Consider the following 24,618-nt stretch of genomic DNA (forward strand, 5'->3'; position numbering starts at 1 on the left):
TCCAAGAGGGCGGCCTCTGCCTGCCCGTCAATCTGTGCCACGCAGGATGCCAAGAGTTCGTCCAAGTCCGGAGCTTCTCCTGATAAGGCAGCTACGCCCGCCGGGCGTCCAACCGGTTTCCCAGCACCGCCTCGGTTCGCCGCCTGTCCCCTTGTCCACGCGTTTTGGCCAATGTAGTTGGCAGGCTTGGGGGGGGTCACGTACAAGGGCGGGATTTCCACACGGGTACGGTCGATTGGTCCAGGACACGCCCCAACGGCGCTGCCGCAGTATTTTTTGCAAAAATGACATTTGCCGATGCTGTCGAGATAGGAGTTGATGCGCCACAAATGGTCCTCGTTCATGCCACGATTGGCGGTCCTAGCGCTTGGAGGAATGTTTGCTGGACGTAGATGTAAGGCGGATTCCTTGATCAGGGTCATGTAGAAACCGCTTACTCGGCATTCGAACTCACCGTATTTGAAGTCTTTCTCTCTGAGGGCTTGGTGATTGCTGACTTTAGCTTGAAGACGGTCCGGTAATCCAAACATTACCGCTTCTGCTAGCGCGAAATCACTGAAGGAGTCGTTGTCAAAATTGAGGAGGCTCTGCATCGTACGGGCTTGGGTGCTGAATTCGAGGAATGTTTTGCTCTTGAGAATCTTCATTTGGTTGAAGCTCCGCTTGAGCTCTGTGCGCCACTCGGTTGGTAAGGAAAATTTGAAGAGGCGGGATTTGAATTCATCCCAAGGTTTGTTGGCAAATTTTGGAGATTTGTTTGCGTAAAACAAAAGTAGATTGGTTTCGGCAATAAGTCCGCTGAGAATGAGACGTTTGTTGTCTGAGTGAGTGACATCCTTCATTGCATAGAAGACCTGTACACCTTGGATCCACTTGAGAAAAGGTTCCACTTCTTGGAAGGGGCCTCTGAACGAAGGCCCGTCTGAGACTTGGAATCTCTGAAGGTCGATGCGGCCTGAGGTCAGTCGGGGGGTTAAACCGGTTTCTGATTTGATGGGTTTGAGTGCAGCGAAACGGGCGGCGGTAGATTCTCTGTCTGCTCTAGCTTGGTCTTGAGCCACTTTAACGTCTGCTCGGGCTTGTTCCTGGACCGCAAGCATATTTGCAGCAGCTTGGGCGACTCTTTGGGCATCTTGGACTTGCTTTTGGGTTGCCAGAAGTTGCTTCGCCGTATTCTGTTGGATGACCATAATGGCCTTGATCAGATCGGAGTGTGACATGTCGGCCGGGTCTTCAGCGTTCCCAGAAGAGCCTTGTCCGCTCTGCATCTCTGAAGTTAAGAAAGGTGGTTCATCCAGGGAAGGGAGGCTTTGGGGTAGCGGTCCGATGTCGTCGACTAGGGGAGATGGAGTAGGTACTGGGATCGTTTGGGCAACAGCTAGCGTGGCTGCTAAACGGGCTCAACAGCGGATATTGCGGGCGAGCTTTTCAGGGTCAGTGATTGGAATTAGGGGTTTGGTGTTGGATTTACGAGTGCTCATACAACCGTGTTATCGCAAGTCAGGTAATTAAAAAGGAGAAGTCAATGGTAAAGGAAGAAAAAAAAGGCTTGGAAGGGAAAAAGGGGGGCTTTCAAGGGGGTCGTTCGGAAGGAGCTTTCAAGGGAGTTGTTTGGAAGGAGCTTTCAAGGGAGTTTGTGCGGAAGAATCGCCAAGTAAAAAAATTTCTGGACTTTGTTTGAATCAAATTTGAATCGATTTGGGGTGAACTAGAAAAAAAAAGTGTAAGGACTTGGAGAGAGTCCTTCACTTAATTGAGTGAGATGGGCACGAAGGGGGGCACAAGTGCCTGTCGAGGCGAAATCTAGTTCACGGGGCTGAATTGCAAGGGTTTTGATCTAGCCGGGAGAGATGTGGGAGCAGGGATCTCTCAGTGCATGATAGATGGGAAGGGAGGAAGGAGAAGGAAAAGGGAAACAACGAGGAGAAGTGAAAGGTGCTCGCTTACCTAGCCGGGAGAGATGTGGGAGCAGGGATCTCTGCCGGCTAGGATGTGGAAGGAGGCACGGGTTGATATTGCCTAGATGTTGTGACATCTCATTGTGAAACCCCGCGATGCGCGGGGGCTTCACATCATCCCTATCAAAGTCAAATTGCCTTAGCAACAGATCGGAGTTGTAGATGATGTACAGGATTACTGATAAGGGTGAGCCCTGCGGGAGCCCCTTATCAACTTCAAACTAAGCTGATTTGTAATCCGCGAGGCAAAGTCTTGTGCGTCTACCTTCCAGGAAACGGCCTATGATCTTCCACAAATAGGTGGGGCATCCCTTGCGACGCAGGGAATGAACCAGGCGGCAGGGGTTGACCAATTTCCCATCTAAGAACAGAGGCGTGACTGTCTTTCCCTCCCTTCATTTCTGCTTTACCCACATAGTTAGCGCCAGCAGAGCGTCTTCACACCCTGTACCTTGGCGTCCTCCTGAGTGTCCGTCGGGGATGATGTTCTGTGATTCTTCCCAGAAAGTAAGTCGGTCAGCAATGGTTGACTCAAAGACTTTGCTGATTGTGTTGAGCAGGGCTATTGGCCGGTGTAAGACTCAAAAGTGTTCCTGAGAACCTTTTTGCTGAATGGAGAAGGGGATGACGGAGGTGCAAACTCTGCCCTTCTATGCTATCAGTCAACAAGACCCACCAAGCTATGCTTGGCAAGTTTTAATGAAGTGATAGGGTAGGTTGGCTCAAGATGAGTTGTTTGATTGACAAGGTATAGAGCTGATGATTTATATAAGGGTTGGTTATAATTGGTAAGGGTGAATGTTGGGGTGACTGTGATTGGTGAGTGATGAACTGAGGAGCTGACAACTGGGGAGGAGAGAGCTCCTTTTATAGACAGAAGTGGAGCCCCAGAGGGCTTGTGGGTTAGGGTTTCAGCTGGTCTGGACAACAGGGTGAGGGATTTTAGCTGGTGAGAGTAGATACAAATGATGTCATAATGTGTCAGGGGTACATAAATGATGTCATAAGAATGCAGTAGGGCTGCATGAAGGCTGCGTAAAGTGACAGTAGACTGCATTAGTTGACAGGTGGATGCAGGGGGTGCATAAATCAAGTCTGAGGCTGCAGGATCAGTGCGGGATGACATCATAATATGAAAATAGAAGAGTACTTGATACTATGTGATGACTATAGTCTGATGGGGAGATGTATGCTTGTATCCTGTTATGTGTATAAGATAATACTGTCACTACAAACTTTTATTATTTCGCCCAAAAAAAAAAATAAAAAAAAAAGTGGGTAAAATAATGGTAAAAAAAAATAAAAAAACATATTATTAGGATCCAATTTTTTCCCTTTGTATTTCACATCCTTCCCCCACACAGCTTTATGTTTTTTTTTTCTGTAACTCTCCTTCTCAATCTCATGTACATTTGATCATTTTATCTCAGTGTAATTTCTTGTATCTCAAATACAAGTTCATGCCTTTTTTTGTGTAAATATCTGTCACATTTTTCTTATGTACATTTCATCATGTTATCTCAGTGTAATTTTTCAACAGTAATCAAATATAAATTTATAAATTATAATCTACTGAAAATCTGAGGTTTGAAGTGCCGATGCAAATAAATTTCTTGTTTCTTGAACTCCCTCTTACTTTAAAGTTAGAGTGATGGTTAAACTAACAAGAGGCGATCATTGCGAAAATCTGCCTGCACAGACATGTTTCAATCCAAAAAGAGATTTCTAAACTATATATACATACACAACTTCCTAAATACACATGGAAAAAGACGGGCGGAGCAGAGGAGGATGAGCGCAGTGAAATTGAAAATATCGGCATGTCTAGCTGGTGCATGTTCGTGAGACTTCACAACATTGTTACAATCCGGAAGGCACACTTCTTGCTCCTAGATGTAAAAGAAACGTGCCTATGTTCATAAAGGAAAATTAGAGTTCTATAAATCTGAATAAGAATACTGACTTGTATTGTATGGCTGATGCCATTCGCGGTTTGGCCGATAATGTGGTGACATTGATTGACGGCTGTTGCTGCTTATTGAAACTGTACCTTAAATGTTTGAGGGAATGAGGTTATAATCTTCCAAGCTGATCAATCAGTAGCAAAATAAAAACAAACCAAAAAGTTCTCGATTGCGGCCAGATGGACCAGGGACAATGTTCTCAGTTTCGCTGTTGCTTGCAGAAAGAGTGACTGAGGGCTTGATTTCCAGCATGGGAGTGGGGCAGTTTTGACCTCGATATTGTTGGTAGATTTCTTCAAAAGGATCTAATTAGATTGCCTCATGTCAGTAAGTTTGTCAATTTTTTTCGATGTGTTGACTGGTCATCAAGCTTACCACTTTTGAAACAACACTGGTATTCAGGCTCCGGCGATTGGAACAGCCACGGCAAATTCCTGACTGACCCGATTTCACCGTTTTTGTTCGGGACTTGGTCCTCAAGTGGTAGAGCCTGAACTTTGAATTCATTTTTCCGATCGTCCACTTTGGGAGGACTGGGGGTGTCAGCCAATTCATCCTCTTCGTCGGGATCTGATGAAGATGCGGTCGGCATCTGAATAGGGCTTCTCGGCTGGGGTGAGGGTGGAGTCAGAAGGCCGGCAATGAAGAGTTTTTCGAGCCAAGCGTCTTCATCTAAATCTTCAAGCGGTGCGCACTGAGCCGGATCTTTTTTGGGACTCTTGGCTACATGATATTTATCAGCATGGCTTAGGATTCCTTTCTCGGTAATACATGAAGATTTTTGCGAACTCACGTGAATTTAGTATATTCTGATTTAAGGTATCCATGACCTCCATCACTGTCATATTCACCGTTTCTTCCGATTGAACAACAAGCCGTGAGAAAAGTTCTTCCTGCTCTTTTATCTCGCAACGAAGAAAGGAATCTAAAGCGTTGTTTTTGGATGTGTCTGGAACAGCTCCTTGCGCGGGGTTATTATTCTTGTAATCGGATGAGGTTTTCTCTACGAATGGGAGTAAAGGTGGCCATTCGGACATCTTTTTTTCCGCGAAAGTTTTCATCATGAGATCGTCCGGCTCAAACGTGATCAAGGCTGAGGACTCGGTTTCGGATAAAAAATCGACACCAATTGGGGAAACCAGGCGCACTTTCTTGTTCACTGGTCCTTCAGCGCTTTTTTGAATGACAGCTGCGCTGGCTGAATGTTTGGTGCGCAATGTTCGAGGAATCTGGAGCTTTTTAGTCTTCTTTGGCTTTCGAGGCCCAGGCCCGTCACGTGGTTGGACACTGGCTGATTGTGAATGGCGATGTTTCCTCGAACTCGTCTCACTGTCCGAATGGTTGATAACCGCCGAAGCAACTGCATCTCCGTGGGCGCCATGTTGATCAAGAACTGCGTCGGCTTTTCGGGTTGTGCGCAATGGTTGATGAGCGGGTTGAACGTTTTTGGCCTTCTTTGGTTTTCGAGAGCCGTCACATGGATGAACACCGGCTGATTGTGAATGGCAACGCTTCCTTGAAGTCGTTTCACTGTCTGAACTGTTTATAACCACCGATCGGCTAGATGTTTTTGGGTCTGTTTCAAAAGCAGAAATATGCGTTCAGCCGTACAATTCATCAAAGCTTTCATGTGAAAACAATGTAAAAAAACACATCAGCACCTGTTAAATTTTGCTTTTGCGCAATCTGTTGACCGCTTTTCGATTTCACCCGTTTATCTTTACCTTTTGCGACCAAACCAACGTCCGTTGAACTCGCGCTCTCGCTGACATCATCATCAGATGCAATCGCCGACAGTTCGCTACTGAGGCACGGTTCCTCATCGGTCTTCTCAATAGTTTCTGGTTTACTTCCTTCGCCTACGGGTTTGGATTGCCCAGAGGAGGGATGATCTAGTTTAGCCTGAGTCGATCCTTTTTGGCCAGAGATAGACGACATTGTTAAGAAGCCCGAAGATAATATAAATATAAGTGTGGCCAAAGATTGAAATCACTTACCGGAACCGGAAGGACCGTCCCATGGTCCTTGAGATGATTCTTTCCGGCCAGCGGCTGGCATAGAAGCCCGGGGAGAAAAACATGAGGCAATAATTTAGACGTCTGGGCCGGCCGCTGCAGATAGTATTCAAATTACTCACCGTTACGGTTACGAGAGGGGTATGGTCTTTGGGAGGTTTCTTTCTGGCCAGCGGCTGACAAACAACATTGTTCATGAGAAGCCCGGAGAAAAATCAAATGTCCGCTACAGCTTATCAAGAAAGATTGAAATCACTCACCGGCGGGCCCTCCGGTGGGGCGGTTGCGTGGTCCTTGCGCTGATTCTTTCCGGCCAGCGGCTGACGTAGCATGGGAAGCCAAGACTAAATTCAATGGTAACAGAATCAATCAGAGTCAATCTTTTCCGGGCATCACCGCGAGATCAAGGATTTAAAACACTCACTGGGATCACTGAATTTTGCGGCTAAGGCTTGTAGCACGGCTACAGGTGTATCAACATTGGTGTCCACCAGTTCAATCGGCGCGGCCCTGAACCGCAAAAATTCGAGCAACTGAACAGGAGATACTTTAGGGTCGAAGGGATTAAATTTCTCGGATTGCTTCTTGGTGGCGGCTCGTGGCATGATTATCACAAAAATAATTTCACTACTAACTATTCAGAATTCAAAAATTGTTGAATTAGATATCGGTCTGGATTTGAATTTGTTGAGCTTTAATGGAACACCTCGGACAGATAACTTGCTTGACATACATACATACTGTTCCCCATAGTAAAACGATTCCGGCCCGTTGGCCCTTTCTGATCTGCAAGGCACCGGATGAATCTCTGCACCCTTTCTTCACTCCAAAGCTTTACTGTTTGCCTTTGAAGAGATGTGAATCAAATTTCCAACGATTTGTATGTTGCATTTCAATAGACTGCACGTACCATGTATTGCCTGCACTTCCCTCAAGAACCTCGCCGCTCCGAGCTCTCCAGCTGTGTAAATACATATCTATTTTGATGTATGTATTTGGAAGACATCACATTTCCTTTACGATAAACTGTGACAATCATTCGAAATTTAAAGACAGTTTGAACATCCATTCAAGATTTGAGCATTGTTCACCGGTGACACTTTTGCTTATATATTTATGTAAATGGATAAACAGCCATGTATTTTGTCGACCTAGGCTTAACTACGAAACTACTTCGTCTTTTGTCAGCTAAATGCTCATCTAGCTGTCAGCCTGTATCTTATCAAAGGGGTCATGTGTGCAACACACCCATCCTCATTTTTTCGATTTGCCAAAGGAAAATCATGGTGTCAATTAGTGGCCACGGGGGCGATTGAATTTGAGGTCACAGAGTCTTTCTGCGCCAGAAAAGCAAGCTGCATCTATTTATTTAATTAAATATCGCTTTTCCAGCCCGATGCAAGAATAACCTTGGCATTCCCCGCAAACAAGTCGCCTCCGTCCAACCCGATGATGCGCCTCGCATCCTCGTAGTCTATACAGCCCTGATATAGTTTTTGATTCTGAGTTAGTATTTCCCTTTGCCACCGTCTCTCACCGTTTTCGCGAGCTGGCCCTGCGTATCAAAACGGAAAGCCCTACGCAAACGCCATCTTCGCCGGCTCTAGTTGCCCTCGTCTCCGGCTCTACCAACACGCAGCCTTTGTCAGCTCAGCTCCAGTGAGTTTTTTTAACGTCCTATTTTTGTTTTGGCTTCTTAAAGGGCTACCTTATTGACCATATTTGACATTGTTATCCTCCTCCACGTGGTCTTCGCCTTCGTCGCCGTCGCCGCCAGCCCTTCTTCCTCGCCGTCTTCACCAGCCCTCACTCCTCGCCTCCGGCACCAGCTCTCTTACACGCCGCCGTCGCCAGCTTAAGTTGTGGATAACTCTCTCCGGTATTTTTTTACTTGCTATCTCTATGTTGAAATCGCAGAACGAAAGTGGATGATTTACTAACCCATGAACTGTCTTTGCCAGAGAAATTCAATCCACAATATGGCCAAGAAGAACAAGCCTCAACGCGTCAGTGTCACGCGCCCCGGCACGAAATCCAGACGTTCCCAAATGAATTCTCATGATAAAGACGGTGCACCTCCCTCGCCCCCGCCCACCAACCCTGAGACCGTACCACCTTCGGGACATGACGATATTGAGGAAGAGGATGACGACGAGGATACAGATGATACCGACCAAGACTCGGACATGCCCCTACGCCAAGACACTCAGGGTGCCGTAACAGCCCTGTCCCCACCCAAACCTACTTTCGATCCGCGTATTAAAGCTGTCCCCGAGAAACTTCAGTTTTATCTTCAGCCCAACGCGAATTTAGAAAAAAAACCTAGTACGATGGCTACCTTACTTGCGATGATACAACATTTCTTCCCTTCGTATAAACCCCCGAGTCGCCACTCAAAAGCATTCTGGATCCGTGCCTATACTGAAAAAGTGGTCCCCATCATTTTGGTATACATCAATTCAATTACCGCGGAGAAGGAAGAAAGTGGAGACGTCGAGATGGCAGGCCAAGAAAATCTCAATCTACTACCTCTAACGGGACTCAATCCATACAACTCGAATATCACGATAGACATAATCCTCGATTTAATAACTAAACAATAAGGATCAAAGCTTCAAATCCCGGACAAAGTGAACAAAGCGTCTGCGATTGGCTTCTATCACAAGTATCTCTGTCCCGCTCCCATCGGCGGTTACCCTGCGCCCTTCACAACCTATCCCCATCCTGTTCCAATGCCGTACCACAAATTGCTCAATCGCGGTGAACTACGATACAGCCTTCAATGGCATTGTCCGAACGTCTTCGTGCCTATCAACCCTGCCAAGACGTCCCTCGAAGGAGTTTATGCGCAATTCGTGCTTGATGACATTGCAGATGTCCCTGTTTGTGAAGGGGTTGATTATTTTATTAACAACCGACCGCAAAGCTCCACCCAACCACAAAGTTCCACCCAACCGCAAAGTTCCACCCAACCGCAAAGCTCCACCCAATCACCAAGTTCAACCCAAACACCAAGTTAGCTCCACCCGATCTGCAAAGCGCCACCCAATCTGCAACGCTCAACCCTATCTGCATAAGCCACCCGATCGCCAAGTCACCTGCGTCCTATCTGGACTGCTCGTTACCAATCAGTTGGTAATTACAAAACGAGTTTTCCTTTTCTCTTTTTGTTTCACATCTCTCAAAAGAGTATATACTTTGTACATAATTAAGGGCCTCGTATTTGTTACTTGCTGGCATTCCAGCGACACAGTTGAAAAGAGCGTTGATGGATTCTTTGTATATGTCTTTGTGTATGTATGTAGATTTGGAAGTTTTTGGAATATTTACAATAACGATACATATGCTGTGGATGACCCAGGAAGGCAACCGTACAAACCGTACCTATGCAGTACACTGAGAATCATCTCACTCGTCCCACCCGCTCTTAAATGGAACTGAAGCGTCTCTGATCAGACAATCCTCTTGTTGAACATGCCGCCACGTCAACGCCGACCCCCCAACACTTATGTATTGTGCACTTGTGTTAGTCGTAAATGCGGAGAAAAAACTTACTGGTACGAGGGAGCTTGGCAACCTGGAGACCTTGTTGTTTCGTCAACAGCGCGACGTCATCAACTTGAAGATCAGGCGGCGAGTGAGGCACTGTCCTCAGTTACTAACCCCGAAAGTATGTTTTGTTTGCAATTCATGATGTTAATTGTCCGTTGCGGTACCAACTAACAACAATGTTTTTGAACAGGTTCACCTGTCGACGAGGTTAATTCATTCGAAGACCGCGTCAATCAAGAGCGGGGTTATGGACGCATCGCTGTTTCGTCAACAGCGCGTCGTCATCAACTGGATGATCAGGCGGCGAGAGAGGCACTTTCCTCAGTTAATAACCCCGAAAGCACGTTTTATTTGTGATTCATCATTTTAATCCATTGCGGTTAGGACTAACACCACGGTTTTTGATCAGGTTCCCCCGTTATTGAGGATAATTCATTCGCAGACCGCGTCAATCAAGAGCCGGATGAGGCCCTGGCTTCCGTGACACAAGCTTTGACATTGAATCGGATGGTTCCCGTTCCCGTTGAGCCTTCACAAGCAGTTTATAATTCAGGTGAGTGCCTTCTTCTGATCCCATCATCTTTTTTTCGTCAAACCAATTGCTGATTGTTGAATCAAAACAGCACAATGGTTGATCCCTACGTTTGAATCAACACCGCCAGCTTTCACCTATGCAGCGTTAATTGCCACCATGTTTGCGATCCTCCGACCAAACTCAAACCACACCTGTGCTTGGCTCTTGAGAAGGCAGCGCGATCTCATTGAACTCACCCTAACGCACCAACTCAAGACCAGTTTGTCGCATCGTCCACTGAAATTTACCAAAAGGAATGATCTTGACAAACTGCCCCGCGATGTTCGAAGTACAGTCAAACGACTCAAGCTTGACCCTAAAATCTTCCTGCTGAACTGTTGTTTGAGGTGCTTTGCTACGTATCCAACTGACCGAACCCCTGAACATTGCTTCCATAAGGCGGATAACCTCGTAGAACAAAAGGTGGCATCCGATGATGACCAACCTGAGCAATCTGACGACTCCAATAGTGACCAGGGGTCCGTCGATCCCGGGGTTTGCGGCCAGCCACTCTTCAAATATCGTGGCGCAGTAAAGAAACCAGTACGACAGTTTGCCTATCAGTCTCTTCATGCCTGGATTGCACGCTTCCTGAATCGGCCTGGGATCGAAGATGCCCTTGATAAGTCACTAACTCCACTCGCTGAAGCTTCTAACTCGACGGACGTCCCGGATAGGGTTTCAGACATTCACGGTTCATCAATATGGCGAGAATTTGAAGGCCCTGATGGGAAACCGTTCACTAGTCAGACTGGTAACCTGGTCTTTGGCCTGTTTATTGACGCCATTAACCCTTACGGCAACAAGAGCGCCGGAAAATCCGCCTCAATCACGTTTATGGTTCTTGTTTGCCTGTCACTTCCTTACCAGATGCGTTATCAACCGGAAAATATCTTTTTGGTAGGGATTGCTCCAGGGCCCAAAGAACCAAGCTTGACGCAAACCAACTGGATACTTAATCCAATAGTCCGACAACTTCAAAATTTGTGGTCATCTGGTCTCTCATTGTCGTCCACACATCGGTATCCACAAGGACGACACATATATGCGGCGCTGGTACCGTGCTTTGCAGATCTTCCCGCCTTGCGTCGCGCTCTGGGTCTGGCAAGCCACAGCGCAAATAAATTCATGTGTTCTTTTTGTGAAATATCAAAGACTTTAATAAACAACTTGATCATGGACTCTTGGAAACCTCGATCTTCAGCTCATCACATCAAATGGGCCCATGCCTACCGCGACGCTAGTACACCTGAAGATCGGAAAAAAATCTTTAAAAAACACGGAATCCGCTACTCGGTTTTGACCGAATTACCATACTGGAAGCCCACCGAGTACCAAACAGTCGATGCAATGCATAATCTCCTTCTTGGCTTATTTCAATGGCACTGTAAGCGCTTTTGGCGGATGTCCGACAAGGAAGTCAATGAAAATTATGAATTTGGGCGGAGAGACATCCCAGCCACGGAAATAGCAGAGATGGACGAGGAGGCTCTCTCAGAATCCCGCGAATCCGAGACTTTCGACGAAGAGGACGAATATTCTAGCGAAGAAGACTCCGAGGACTCCGCTTCTAGCGACGAAGAATCCGCTTCTAACGACGAAGAATCCGCTTCTAGCAAAGAAGATGCAGAAGATCACATTCATCCTCACGCTCCAGGGGCACACCAACCCAACTCCGCCCCTCCTGGGACATTCCGGCTTTGTGAACACAACTTCGGCAGCAATACAGCTTCTAGTGACTTTGACTGGGATGGAGACCCTTCGACTTTAGCTGTGTCGGGTGAATGGATAGCCGGATCCGAAGAAGACCACATATTTGATTCGGCCATGCTAAATATAATCAATTCTCTGCTTCCTCGAATACACTATCCGACCTGGATCAAGCGTGCAATTCCCGTGCTAGGCAAGGCGGCTAATGGGAAGCTAAAAGCCGATGAATGGCGTCATCTTTTCGTGATGCAGTTGCCGCTCATCATGATGAAAGTGTGGTACGGACGCAATCGTGTGCACATGTCACTTTTGCGAAATTTTGCGCATCTTGTTTCCGCGGTCAATCTTGCCTTGAAACGCTCAATGACACCTGCGCGCATCAAGCTCTTTTCAGAACACCTCAAAGAATATCTCAGTGGGTCGTTGGTTATATTTCCTTACGCCAAACTGGCGCCAAATCATCACATGGCGATGCATCTTCCAGAATGTCTTGCGCGATTTGGGCCTGTTCGGGCATGGTGGTCATTTCCTATGGAAAGACTGATGGGTGAGGTCTTACAATCCAGCCATAATAACCGCATTGGTAAGGCTAAATCAATTGGACCTAACATTTGAAGAGTCCTTTTTGACGCTGATTCATCTCGGTCTTTTGAAAATAGGCCAGCTTGAAATCACGTTTTTGAAAGGTTTCTGCCGCGCAGGTAATTTGCGCGCCATGCTTGATACACCAGAATTGTTTCCCGAGTCCCTCCGTTCAAAGATCAATTCACTCAAAGATCTCGACAATCCCAAAGCGTACACTCCCAAGCATTCCGTTGATCCCATCCATGAACAAAAACTGAGCAGTCAAGACTCTCAAAAACTAGCCGATTACCTCAATGCCAAGTCACATACTAGGAGTTGGGTCGTGGCCAGTGAGTGGATTCGCATGAGTGAGACCGACAAAAAACGCACCGCCACTTTAACTTCTCGATGTCAGATTCATCAGCATTTCTTCCACAAGAACGTCACTTTTTCTACGTGGGAGGCCAATCCAAACAACAGCATCATTGCTGTGGATCCTAAATATCCAAAACTTCTTCACTTTGCACGTATTCAAACTATTTTCACACATGTCAGAACAAGTACTAATAAAGAGCAAATCTCTGAGACATGGGTAAAGATCAAGCCATTACCACCTTTACCCCCGTCAATTGATGACATTTTTTCTCAGCTCCAACAACCTCAAATTCAACTTTATCTCCGTCTCCCAATAAAAGATGACGAGTTCATCATTAACATTAACGATGTTGTCTCACATTGTGCTTGGATTGAATATGCAGCGGGCGAGCTTGTTCCTAGTATAAACATTCCAACGACTGCACTAGTCTCACTTGATCGCGAGTAGACATTTGTTTTTTCTTTCCATCATCAAAAATTGACTGCTATTTACAAACGGGTTTTTTATCTTTTTTGGCGCGTAGTTTGTCGTGTATCATCCTTTATATAACTGATTATGTACAGAACGACAATAAAATAATCACAAGTTCCAAAAAATGAAAGACCTCTTGAGACAAGCCACATAAACAGCCAAAAAAAGCAAAGCGCCCACAAATCCTTACTCAAGTTTCGGTCGTTTCCCACCGTGGGTTTCAATGCCTTGATCCGTTACACTCCTTTTTCTGGTCTCGCTGATGATTTCTCCTTCCGATGCCACTTCCATTTCGTCAGCTCTGCCTGACCCAGATGGAGATCTCATGGGCTCGTCGGGCCGGGGACCTAATTTGCACAAACAATCGAAATCAGCTATGTAACAGCCCACTTTTATCAAGTTGGAAAGATACACTGATAGATTCAAAAAGATCTTACCCTCGGTGAATGGCACGTCTCTTACCAGGTCCTCGAATGGGAAAGGAGCCAATCTGGGACCTACCACCCTTGCAGCTTCAAGACCAACTCAAAGGACTTCTCCAGTCAAATTACACGCCCCTGCTGGTCCATGGCCGACATGAGCTGCACTTCCATTCGAAATCGCCGCGGCCGCTGGTTCATAGATGACTTGAACCACACTCCCATCTGAATTGGACCCGGGGCCTTTACACAAACAATCAAGAATCAGCCAGCTGCCCGCTTGTCTCAAGTTTAGACAAGCATAGAAAGATTAAAAATCAACTTACACTCGGTGACCGGCACATCTCTCCCCACGTCGTCCAATGGCCAAGGTGCAAATCTACGACCTACTGCCCATGCTGCCCCATGACCGACTCGAAGTACTTGCCCAGTCAAATTACCCGTCCCTGCGCGGGCATGGCCGGCATGCACCGCATTTCCATTCGAATTCGCCGCGGCCGCTGGTTCATCGTTGACTTGAACCACACTGCCATTTAAATCTGCCGCATTTCCAGATGCCGGGCCGACTTGAACCGCACTATCATTAGGATCCGCCGCTTCCCTGATTTCTGGGCCGACTTGGACCACACCTTCATTCGGATGAGCCGCTGCTGGTGGTCCAGCCACACCATTAATTCCACTAGAAACCATCGCCCCGCCGCCCGATATGTGGTTCCTCACGTATGCTTCAAGGTCGGCAATTCTTCTATGCAAGAGATTGGTTCGTTCTAACGAGCCAAAAAAATTGATCAGCAGGCGGATGACTCATCCATAACTTTCCGAGCAACTTACCTAGATTTTCAAGTGAAACCTCTAATTGCTTTATCCGATATCTCAACGGGATTTTTTCCACCTTGGTAGCTATATATAAACCAAGCAAAAGAAATAGTAAGTATCAATATATGTTCGAATGAAAGCCATTGGATGAAACTTGCCGAGTCTGACATGATTTCTTTCCAGTTCAGTTATGCGGCCTCCCAATCCCGGCAGGTCTTGGATGGCGAAGCCCTCGGGAAAACCAATGACACTTTCAAGACGAGTTTCTATCAAATGTAAGCGTCGTGCCACTGGCAGGTTCTCATCTGGACATCACATTAGAAAGGCAAAAAAATCAACATCTTTCAATATCTATACGGTGTGATCAAAATCTTCATACGACTTACTTGGGTTGATCATTGAGACAGGGGAAGGTTCACGACTAGAATCCGAGCCAAACTCCGAGCCAGGTACCCAGTCATCATCCCCCGGTTCGTTAGCAAGGCTGTAATGAGTGTGCGCGTTCGAGTTGGTGTCACTCATTATCAACGATAACGACGAGCAAGTATCAGATGGGGAGCAGCGAGCAACAGGCGAGGGTAAGGAGCAAGCAGAACAGACGAGGGTAAGCAGTACAAGCGGGGTCGAAATGGTGGGTGGACAGAATTGGTTGAAAAATCCTGTAAGTCGAATCATCGATCAGTGCAATAAATACGGATTTCTTGGTAAGAGAGTCTGAGACGCCTGATCAATGAAATGCCAACTTGCCTTTGTACCATCTTACTACATATGTACGCCAATTTTTTGAGCTTGTAGCGTTGTTGGGTAGGTGATCGGAATCCTTGAAGTGTTTGGCTGTAGACTCAAAGGTTAATTATCCAATTATAATTGGCTGTACATAAATCCTATTAGATATGCCTATGTAGTATGTATGTACAAGCGTTGGCCAGGTCAGAATCCCGATCTCTGCGTCCCAATCTCCCTTCTTGGGTTAAACTTACACCAGCTCGAGCCGCAACGACTTCAAGAGAGCCCCATTCAACCTACAAAGAGCGTTGGACAACTAATTATAACGTATGTACGTCTACTTCTCCACGTGATCCTTCCTGAATTGACCTTGGCAGTTATTCTGCCACGTAAAGGCCGGCTGACACAGGTATTTTTGCTTCCATTGTCACAAGCCGCCGGCGCAACCACTGAAACAACTGGTATTCTAAATCCACTTACCGGCCTATCTAGAGGCCGACGGACAGCGGGAGCTATGATGGTACAATGTCCAACACCGTGCAAGTACCTGCCACAGAAAAAACGGTAAAGAATGTTCCCCTTTCAAATATTGCCTGCCTTCAACCCGGCTGACTGACTCATACACAGCTCTCCTCCCTATCAGAAAGCAGGGCCAGTTGCATCGGATTTACTGGTGTGGTCGTCGGTTTCCGTGTGACGTAGCAAAATCATTTGCCAATCTCTTTGTTCGCCTCACCACCTCTCATGACAGCTGCCCTTTCTTCTTCTCTTCATTGCGGAGATTATTGACATAGTACGTCGTCCCCTCCACCTCAATCTTAGTCTTGTTTACCACTTTGAATGATTCGAATTGATTGCGTTGATTGTCCTGATTCTCCTGCGTCGACTGATTCGACTTTCCCGCGTTGATTGATTTGAATTTCCTGCGTCAATTTATTTGACTTCGCTACATTTAACTTGACTACTTTGATTGATTCTACTAGAGTTTGTTGATTTATTCGACTTGCTAATAATTATTATGCCACCTAGAGGCCAGGCTCGGAAAAAACTTCAACCTTCCCCACCCAGATTAGGGGGTCAAGTCACCTCACGCCGGACACGATCTGGAAGAAATTTCGCCCCTGAATCAACTGATGTTTTGGGGCAGCAGGAGAACGATGATTGTAGATGTCCTGAAGTGGTTTAAGCTTTTTGCAAGAGTTCATAATTAAACTGAAGTGTTTCACCGTAATTCTGTATGACAGCATCTTCTCGATTGCGGACCCCTTGGCGAGCAAAGCAAAACCGAGTCACCCAGTCACCTCCACCCCCAGTCGGAGCAAAAGGCCGGAAAAGGAAAGTGCTAGTCGTTGAGAGTGACGAAGAAGAGGAAGTACGCCCTCCTAGGCGGCCGCGTCGGGGCCGCTCTCCAAAACGTCTCACTCATTGTCCCCGGGATAAGGATCGGAATGCGGCATCGACAACAAGTTTTGATTTCACTCAGAGTTCTTCATGTACAGCGCCGCCTGTTGTCACTTTCCCCTGGGGATTTTCCATACCCATCGCCGAACTCACTCAGGCTGACAAGACTCAGCTTCAATTCAGTCGAGTATCTGAGGCCGATTTAGCAAAGGTTCTTACGCGCATCGGATGTAGCGTGGCAGGTCAAAGCAAGACCCAATTAGTCCAACTTTGTATTGCTTACGCCTTAACCAGTAAGTCACGCTATAAGCTTGTCACACGTGGAACTCAATTACTGATCCTTCATGAGTCCAGTCCATCAGCTGCCGCCGCTGGAACCGACCTTGCCAACTGAACCTAGTCAACATCAACCCAACGATTTGCCACTTGAACCTAACCAACATCAACCGATCGAATCAGATCCACAGCACCAACGCCGTAGCTCAAGCGCTGATCCAATCAACCACTCCGATCCGGAACTTCAGACGCCTAAAGCCTCTGGATCAAGAGAAACAGATCTGATTCAACTCGAAACTCCGGTCTGCCGTCCCAACCAAGTTCCTTCTTGTACCAACCGAGTTCCAAATCAAAGTACCATCAACATCAATTTTTCGAGCAATGCCCTCTCAGACCTTCAAATATCAAGTGAAGCTACTCCCCGAGGTACACTCCCAGACGATTATGACGAAATTGTTCCGGCCATACCTTTGCCAATGCCTCAAACTTCAGATGCTCCAATGACTGATAGGTACGATTTTAAAACTGTACACTTCGTTAATTAGTGAAATTCATTTGGGATTGATTGTACAGGAACGATCCATCCCCAAATGAGTCAGGCAACCGTGTTACCCCCCAAGATAACAATCAACGCCATCCTCCACCCGCAAATCTGTGGAGCCAAGCGACCCAGACCGACATTCTTCGGATTTTGCAGGTACATACCGAAAAATTATCACTGATTCAAGACGACATCGCATCTGCCGCTGAAAACTATCGAGACATCATGGAAAAACTGGACGGCTTGCACGATAAAGTAGACCACCAAGCCACACGAAGGACCCGTGAAAAACAAACTTCGACCATCGACCCATCCACTGTCTCTCGTTCTGGAAAGTTTAAAGTATGCCTAAATATTTCTTTGCATGATTGCCAATTGCAACCCGCAATCCAAGGCTGGTTTTTGTTAATTCTCCATTTTATATTCCGGATATAAAGAAACTTATAGGTCTTCTGTTTGAATCTCTCTTTGGCTTGCCTGAGGGTGCAATTTTACCCCCCCCTCCCCCTACTGCTCGCGAGAAAAAAAGTTGGCTGCGAGGCGTTGCCGCATCAACACGAGACAACCCCGAACCTGATACTCACTCCGACTCCGAAGCCTCCGAGACGAATTCCAATAGCAGTGAAGACATTTCAGATCCTCATTTTCCGTATCGTCGTACCGGAGGTCCTGGGCATGTCTCCGCCTCCCAAGAACAGCTGAAGATCATGCATGACATGATGAAAGAAAAAGGGATGCGGCGATTCCGTTTTGACTTCAATTTAGCATTATCTGCGCCAGAAAATCGACTTTGTTTAAATCTGGCCAAGGACATTTTTGTTTGCTTAGCAGAATGCGACGAGTACGACGGGCTTCGGCCTGAGGAAAAAGACCCAGGTGTAGTTCTTTATCATCTCACAACTTATGTCAAGGAACGTTATGCGCGAAAGTAAGTCATTTGTCTGGATCCACTGGCCGGATTGAGCCCGATTCAGCTAAAATATTGTTGGATGAATTTAGGGTCAGGGCCGCGAATAGTTGGACACCAGATGAGCAGACAAAGAATACCAACATTGTAAAAAGAAATGCTCGACGAACAAATGTATTTTTTTTTTGGCATTTGTCGCTATTCATAGTCCATCAACTGATTGAGTATTTTCTTCTCATGCTGATTATAATAAAATCACAAAGCTTAAAGCCGCTCGCCTAGAATCTGCTATAGAGATTGGGGGCTTGAATCACTTTCTCCCGGTTATCAAAAATGCTTGCAGTGACGACGAAACAGACGACGAAGCACTGTCGGCCGCCCCTGTCGCCAGTACTTCAAGAAGGGTTTCAGCTGGTACGAAAAGACACACGAAGAAGTTTTGCAAAGTTCGGCGGCTTCCATGGCGCAGTCAAGCATTGACGGAAGCCTTTGTCGCTCTGGATGAGTACCGCGACAGAAAGAAAGGAGGACATCTCACATCTGCCAAAGGGGTTCGTCCACGGACCCGACGCCGCCCGGAAAACGCGCCACAAAGCTCCTTCCCTCCGCCAAAAAAAATGAATCATGTTTGCTTTGACCAGGATTGGCTTCAACTCCAAGACCCTGTTTTTCTCAACTCACTCGAAGTTAACACCTCGTCCGACTTCCCTATCAAATCCATCTTAAATCAAATTAAAAGATCGTTCCGGTAAATCGGCCCATGCGTATTCTCTCAGCTTATATAGATGCGTTAATGTTTATAAATTTGTATATAGCCTGATTTTCAAATTGCACATAGTTATGATATTTTCATAAATCTTCGGGGTAAATTTGAATATGTTTTTTTTTCTGAACTTGTATATATATGTTAATGTTTCTCACTTGTATATAACAATATTTTCAACTTGCACATAGTTATGCTTTTAATATGTATCTATTTATGATATCAATATTTATGATGTGCGCCAAATGAAGCCAAGAGTATGATAATGAAGAGAACAAAAAGATGAAATTGCATGTCATAGGAAACCAAAAAAAAATGAAACTGAGAAAGGTGAAATATAGAGCCACAAAGAAACAAGACACCAACATGTATTTGAGACACAAGTGGAGTGTGTAAATTTCTGTCGATGGAGGATGTGAAATACAAAGGGAAAAAATTGGATCCTAATAATATGTTTTTTTTATTTTTTTTTACCATTATTTTACCCACTTTTTTTTTTATTTTTTTTTTGGGCGAAATAATAAAAGTTTGTAGTGTGTGATCCTTGACTTGAGGCTTGTGACAGGCTGGTGACTGGGTGTGCTGAACGTGCAATGGGTGTCCCTTGTCCAAGGGTGTGTAGGTTCCAATCCAGAGGGGCTCCAGTGACGCTTCCAGTGGTGACTAGGGGTAAAATTGGCCGTAGAATCCATTTGATGGTATCTTGAGGCCTAGTATGAGTAATTATGTGGCATAGAATTTTTATTTTTATTTTTCCACTTTTCCGTCTACCACACTGGTACACCCTGGGTTTTTGTAATCTGCTTTTGCAAACTTCCTGATAATGACTGTGGTGGCGATGTGCCAGGCAGCAGGAAACCGGTCCTTGCTTATGCATCTGTTGAAAAGGGTAGCAAGAGTGTCAGCCAGCTCTGTCGGGCATATGGAGAGGATTTCATTGGGAATGCGATCAGGCCCTGAGGCCTTCTTCTTTGCCAGTCTACTTAGCACTTCACCAGGAAAATAAAATAGTTAGTTGATGACAAGTGACATCACACCAGCTCCAGCCAGCTACCCAACATCTATCCAATATCTATCCACTATCTGCCCCAATCTCCCAACTGCCTCCTCAACTTCCAAAATTTACCAAGGAGGTCCTGTTCAGTTTTTGATGAGCCCAACTGATCCTCAGTTCTGTCCAGCTGATACTCAGCTTTGGTACCCAGCTCATACTCAGCTTTTTTGCTCAGCTCATACTCAGCTTTTTCATGCAGCTCACTCTCAGAATTGGAATAAAAAATTTTCACCAGTCCTTGCCCAGCTGATGCTCAGCTTTGTACTAGTCCTGGCACAGCTGATGCTCAGCTTTGTACAAGTCTTTGCTCAGCCTTTTCCTAGTTCTGTTCCAGCTGATGCTCAGCTTTGATCCAGTCCTGGGCCAGCTGGCCAGCTGATGCTCAGCTTGCTGAGTGTCAGCTGAGCCAGGCCAGGGAAAAACATGGGAATTAGCTTGGAAAGGACCAGAGCTGAAAATCAGCTAGGCTAGGGCCAAAGCTGAGCCTCAGCTGAGCCACGTCCAAGGCTGAGCATCAGCTGTGCCAGGGTCAAAGATGATCATCAGGTGGCCGATGCCAAAGCTGAGCATCAGCTGGGCCAGTGCAAAAACTGAGCATCAGCTGAGCCAGGGTAAAAGCTGAGCATCAGCTGAGCCAGGGCCAAAGCCAAGCATCATCTGGTTTTGTCACATTGAGTGCTTTGATCCTGACACCTGTCATGCAAGCCCTAGATGTGCTGTTGGGGAGGAGCAGCATTGGAGCAGTGTTGGAGCTGAAAACAAAGCTGTGTCATGTCACTTGCCATCAGGTGACTACTTATTTTTCCTGGTGCTTCAGCTAACTACTTGCAGGTGACGAAGGGGTATACCACAAAAGAAGAGGCCTGCACCGGGGGGACATCCAACAAGTCGCAGCCACTCAATACCACTGATGTGCCTGCAAAAAGGAGCTCAGCCTTGTTGGTACATGTAGATGACATGTACAGTGACCTCGACTACGTGGCCTGTCACATACTCTTGTAGATACTATTTAGAGTCATTCCATATGTGTGTAATGAAATCATTGATTCCTTGAGCTCTACCTCCAACAGGTTATGAGCCTCTTGCCTTGAATTGTTCTAAAAATCTTTATCATACACCCGTAGCCGGCCTTGACAAGTATTAACTCTTCCGACACCGTTAACCCCAGTAGTCAACCGGCAAGCCAATAACACCTCCACATTCCCCAGATATCAGTAGCCGGCATTCAGACGAGTAACCTTTGACAAATAATACCAAACCATTGAACATAGTAGTCAGCCAGCGAGCTCTTCTCAGACTTACATACTCCTTTCCTTTTCCCGTAAACCCTGAAAGCCATACACAACCAATCAACAAATAAAATTTCTCGTTATAGCTCCACTGAACCTCCAACATAAAGAAACAAAATCAACATATAAATAATCAATCAACTAAATATAACAAAAGAAAAAAATAAAAAATAAAAAACTTTCCTTTTATCTTCCCGATTATCCGACCAAACTCAACCATTGGAAGAACAGTTCCAATATAAATCCTAGCCTTGTTCACTATCCCCACGGTTTAATTCTGAAAGTGTTACTATCCTGCAGATATTTGTGTCAGACTTATCACCCATAGCTGCGACACCGCTGAAAGATAACATTCTAAGTTGAAAATTAGTGGGAGCGTCAACAAGACGGGACGGCCGAGTCTGCTAGCAACCCAAAAACAATGCCCAGCCTCTGGATCAGGCTCCAACTTCTTTCCAACTGCCTTTTATCATCAACCCGCACCCATTGAGGGGATCGATTCTGAAATCAGTCGCTACTTCAAGGAGTATCCCGAACCGCAAGGCACTAAGATCCTCGCCTATTGGCTGTTCGAAACAAGACTTATCCTATCCTGTTGAAAATGGCTCGTAAATACCTGTCAATCCCGGCAACAAGCGCGGCTTCCAAGCGTGTATTCTCCAAGGGCCAACAAATTGTCTCCTGGCAGCAATCCGCCCTCAAACCAAGGAACATAAAGCACCTTTTGTGTCTCAAGGGATGGTACCAGGCTTTCAATGGCCCCTTGTAACATCCTTTCATCTTTTATCAGTGCCTACACCCGTTTCCTTGGGGTTCTTGCTTGTGCTTCTCAACTTGTTTCATTAAAATAAACCTGTATATGCTACATATGGCCATTGTAATGCCAAAAAAAAACACAAAATCCAAAAGAAAAGACACCACCCCCAAAGGAATCCTCCTTGCGCAAAATAACACTATATGCCCCAGGGTTCGGGGCATTTTTAAGGCCCATCCCGATGCCCCGGACCCTGGGGAATGAGCCAAACCCCGCTTTTGGGGAACAGCCTTATTGCTTGAGTCCCAAGGAGGTCCTCTGTGTGATTAGTGAAGAAAGAAAATATTGAAATGGGTAGTGTGAAGACTTTTGTTGATGAAGTCAAGCTCAAGGGGGGAAAACAAATCCCAATCCCCTACGGGGCTTGGGGTTCACATTCATGCTCTGTTACCGGAAGTGCAGGTCTGTGCACATGAGGACATTGTAAAGCGGGTCTTGTAGCCTAGCCCCCGCGCACACGTGAGCTAGGCTAGAGGCTTCCCCCGGCCTAGAATTGTGGATTGGTTATGGGGTCGAACTGGGCTTCACTTCAACCACCACCAGATATCCTGAGTGGGATATCCAGTAAGAAATACAGGATACCTTGTATCCCAAAGCATCCTATTACGGAGTGTGCTTTGGCACACTCCTATCACGGAGTGTGCTTTGGCACACTCCTATTACGGAGTGTGCTTTGGCACACTCCTATTACGGAGTGTGCTTTGGCACACTCCTATAATTACGGAGTGTGCTTTGGCACACTCCTATTACGGAGTGTGCTTTGGCACACTCCTATTACGGAGTGTGCTTTGGCACACTCCTATTACGGAGTGTGCTTTGGCACACTCCTATTACAGATCAGTGTGCTTTGGCACACTCCTATTACGGAGTGTGCTTTGGCACACTCCTATTACAGAGTGTGCTTTGGCACACTCCTATTACGGAGTGTGCTTTGGCACACTCCTATTACGGAGTGTGCTTTGGCACACTCCTATTACAGAGTGTGCTTTGGCACACTCCTATTACGGAGTGTGCTTTGGCACACTCCTATTACAGAGTGTGCTTTGGCACACTCCTATTACAGAGTGTGCTTTGGCACACTCCTCTTACGGAGTGTGCTTTGGCACACTCCTATTACAGAGTGTGCTTTGGCACACTCCTATTACAGAGTGTGCTTTGGCACACTCCTATTACAGAGTGTGCTTTGGCACACTCCTATTACGGAGTGTGCTTTGGGATACAGGGTATCCTGGATTTCTTGCTGGATATCCCACTCAGGATATCTGGAAGTGTTTGAAGTGTACATCGGCCCTGGTCTGTAAATTTATCATGTTATGTAATTCATCATCATGTCTCCCCTACGGGATAACATAACAAGTGGCATTGGTCTTTGTCTAGATGACTGGGTTATTTGAAGCAAGCACAGTAGGCGTTGCAGCTTTGTAGGGGGGGAGGGGGTTGACATTGCAGATAAACTGGCCGTGGCCGTCGCTTTCAATCTAGTGATCAACTTGACGGACAAAGGGGTGGTTTCATTGGTATGCCAAATGAGTATGGTTGATTCCAAGAGGTCTTAGGGTATGGATGTGGTAGGATTCATGATCAAGTAGTACAAGCACAAGTCACAAATGGTTGTAGTGAAGAATGAGAATGGGTCCATGTAGGATTTATGTGCCTCTTTTAGCTGTACATTTTTTCAGAGGGCGCGCGTTATGGATCAATTATCCATTGCGCGTCTCCTCCTAGAGAGGCCCGAACCATCTAGGCAGACCCAAAACTCTAAGAAGAAAACCCTGCTGTGATACATGCATCAAGAGTAATTTAATACGACCCACATCACAATAAAAGGTGATTGCGTAATAATAATAGGGAGTTGAAAAATTGACTCCCAAGAATTAATAAATCGACTCCCAAAAGTTGTTTACGTCTTGCGGACCACCTCAGGACGTCCTTCCCTGGTCCGCGGGACCAAATTTCGACCTGCGCGCATTTTGGGAGTTGGAAAATTAATTCCGCTATCCAGAATGGGAGTCGGAATTTTAATTTCACAAAAAATGATGCAAAATAAAGAAAAATTTATACCTCCGCACTGGGGCAACTAGAGCCCCCAAAAATTTTACAGCAGCCATAAAGCACTCTGAATAGCACCTGATGAGCTTGACAGCATTGGCACACCCCAGGAAAGGGGTGTGCTACTGTGGGTCTAATTTGGTGGATTTCCTACTAAGGAAATCCGCCAAAGCCTTAGCTACAGTGCCCCAAAGCCCCTCAAAATTTCACAGTGGGAATATAAGCCTCTGAAAGGCAAATGGTAAAATTCTTGGCCGTAGGAAACCCCAGGAAATGGGTGTGCTACTGTGGGTCTAATTTGGGGGATTTCCTACTAATCCAGTCTACTGACACTTCCTAGGCGGCAATGAGAGCCAGGGATGACCCTTTGGCCACTATT

The 24,618-nt window shown here is 46.1% G+C and overlaps 5 protein-coding genes across 5 annotated transcripts; 3 read left to right on the top strand and 2 right to left on the bottom strand.

Moving 5' to 3' along the window:
- Positions 1 to 3,818: 3,818 nt before the first annotated feature.
- PtA15_3A886 (uncharacterized protein) lies at positions 3,819 to 6,688 on the bottom strand (the record flags this gene model as incomplete). The annotated part of the gene is made up of 11 exons (XM_053167898.1): positions 3,819 to 3,847; positions 3,922 to 4,008; positions 4,078 to 4,227; positions 4,298 to 4,645; positions 4,716 to 5,498; positions 5,584 to 5,835; positions 5,920 to 5,973; positions 6,060 to 6,113; positions 6,198 to 6,281; positions 6,362 to 6,571; positions 6,679 to 6,688. The coding sequence occupies 11 exons, from the start codon at positions 6,686 to 6,688 to the stop codon at positions 3,819 to 3,821; spliced, it is 2,061 nt and encodes a 686-aa protein (XP_053019070.1).
- Positions 6,689 to 7,916: 1,228 nt separating this feature from the next.
- PtA15_3A887 (uncharacterized protein) lies at positions 7,917 to 10,470 on the top strand (the record flags this gene model as incomplete). The annotated part of the gene is made up of 8 exons (XM_053167899.1): positions 7,917 to 8,429; positions 8,550 to 8,792; positions 8,864 to 9,068; positions 9,542 to 9,607; positions 9,680 to 9,829; positions 9,899 to 10,042; positions 10,113 to 10,352; positions 10,463 to 10,470. 8 exons carry the CDS (start codon positions 7,917 to 7,919, stop codon positions 10,468 to 10,470), a joined length of 1,569 nt encoding a protein of 522 aa, XP_053019071.1.
- A 1,069-nt stretch (positions 10,471 to 11,539) lies between these two features.
- On the top strand, positions 11,540 to 13,566 carry PtA15_3A888 (uncharacterized protein; the record flags this gene model as incomplete). Its single annotated transcript, XM_053167900.1, has 3 exons — positions 11,540 to 11,843; positions 12,505 to 12,687; positions 13,484 to 13,566. 3 exons carry the CDS (start codon positions 11,540 to 11,542, stop codon positions 13,564 to 13,566), a joined length of 570 nt encoding a protein of 189 aa, XP_053019072.1.
- A 143-nt stretch (positions 13,567 to 13,709) lies between these two features.
- Positions 13,710 to 14,941, bottom strand: PtA15_3A889 (uncharacterized protein; the record flags this gene model as incomplete). Its single annotated transcript, XM_053167901.1, has 5 exons — positions 13,710 to 13,846; positions 13,930 to 14,370; positions 14,435 to 14,503; positions 14,578 to 14,724; positions 14,806 to 14,941. 5 exons carry the CDS (start codon positions 14,939 to 14,941, stop codon positions 13,710 to 13,712), a joined length of 930 nt encoding a protein of 309 aa, XP_053019073.1.
- A 1,222-nt stretch (positions 14,942 to 16,163) lies between these two features.
- Positions 16,164 to 19,022, top strand: PtA15_3A890 (uncharacterized protein; the record flags this gene model as incomplete). Its single annotated transcript, XM_053167903.1, has 9 exons — positions 16,164 to 16,308; positions 16,390 to 16,517; positions 16,587 to 16,839; positions 16,901 to 17,333; positions 17,396 to 17,705; positions 17,801 to 18,291; positions 18,363 to 18,444; positions 18,534 to 18,821; positions 18,912 to 19,022. The coding sequence occupies 9 exons, from the start codon at positions 16,164 to 16,166 to the stop codon at positions 19,020 to 19,022; spliced, it is 2,241 nt and encodes a 746-aa protein (XP_053019074.1).
- Positions 19,023 to 24,618: the final 5,596 nt, after the last annotated feature.

The sequence above is a fragment of the Puccinia triticina genome, chromosome 3A (genome assembly GCF_026914185.1).
Source record: "Puccinia triticina chromosome 3A, complete sequence".
Classification (NCBI taxonomy): Eukaryota; Fungi; Basidiomycota; class Pucciniomycetes; order Pucciniales; family Pucciniaceae; genus Puccinia; species Puccinia triticina.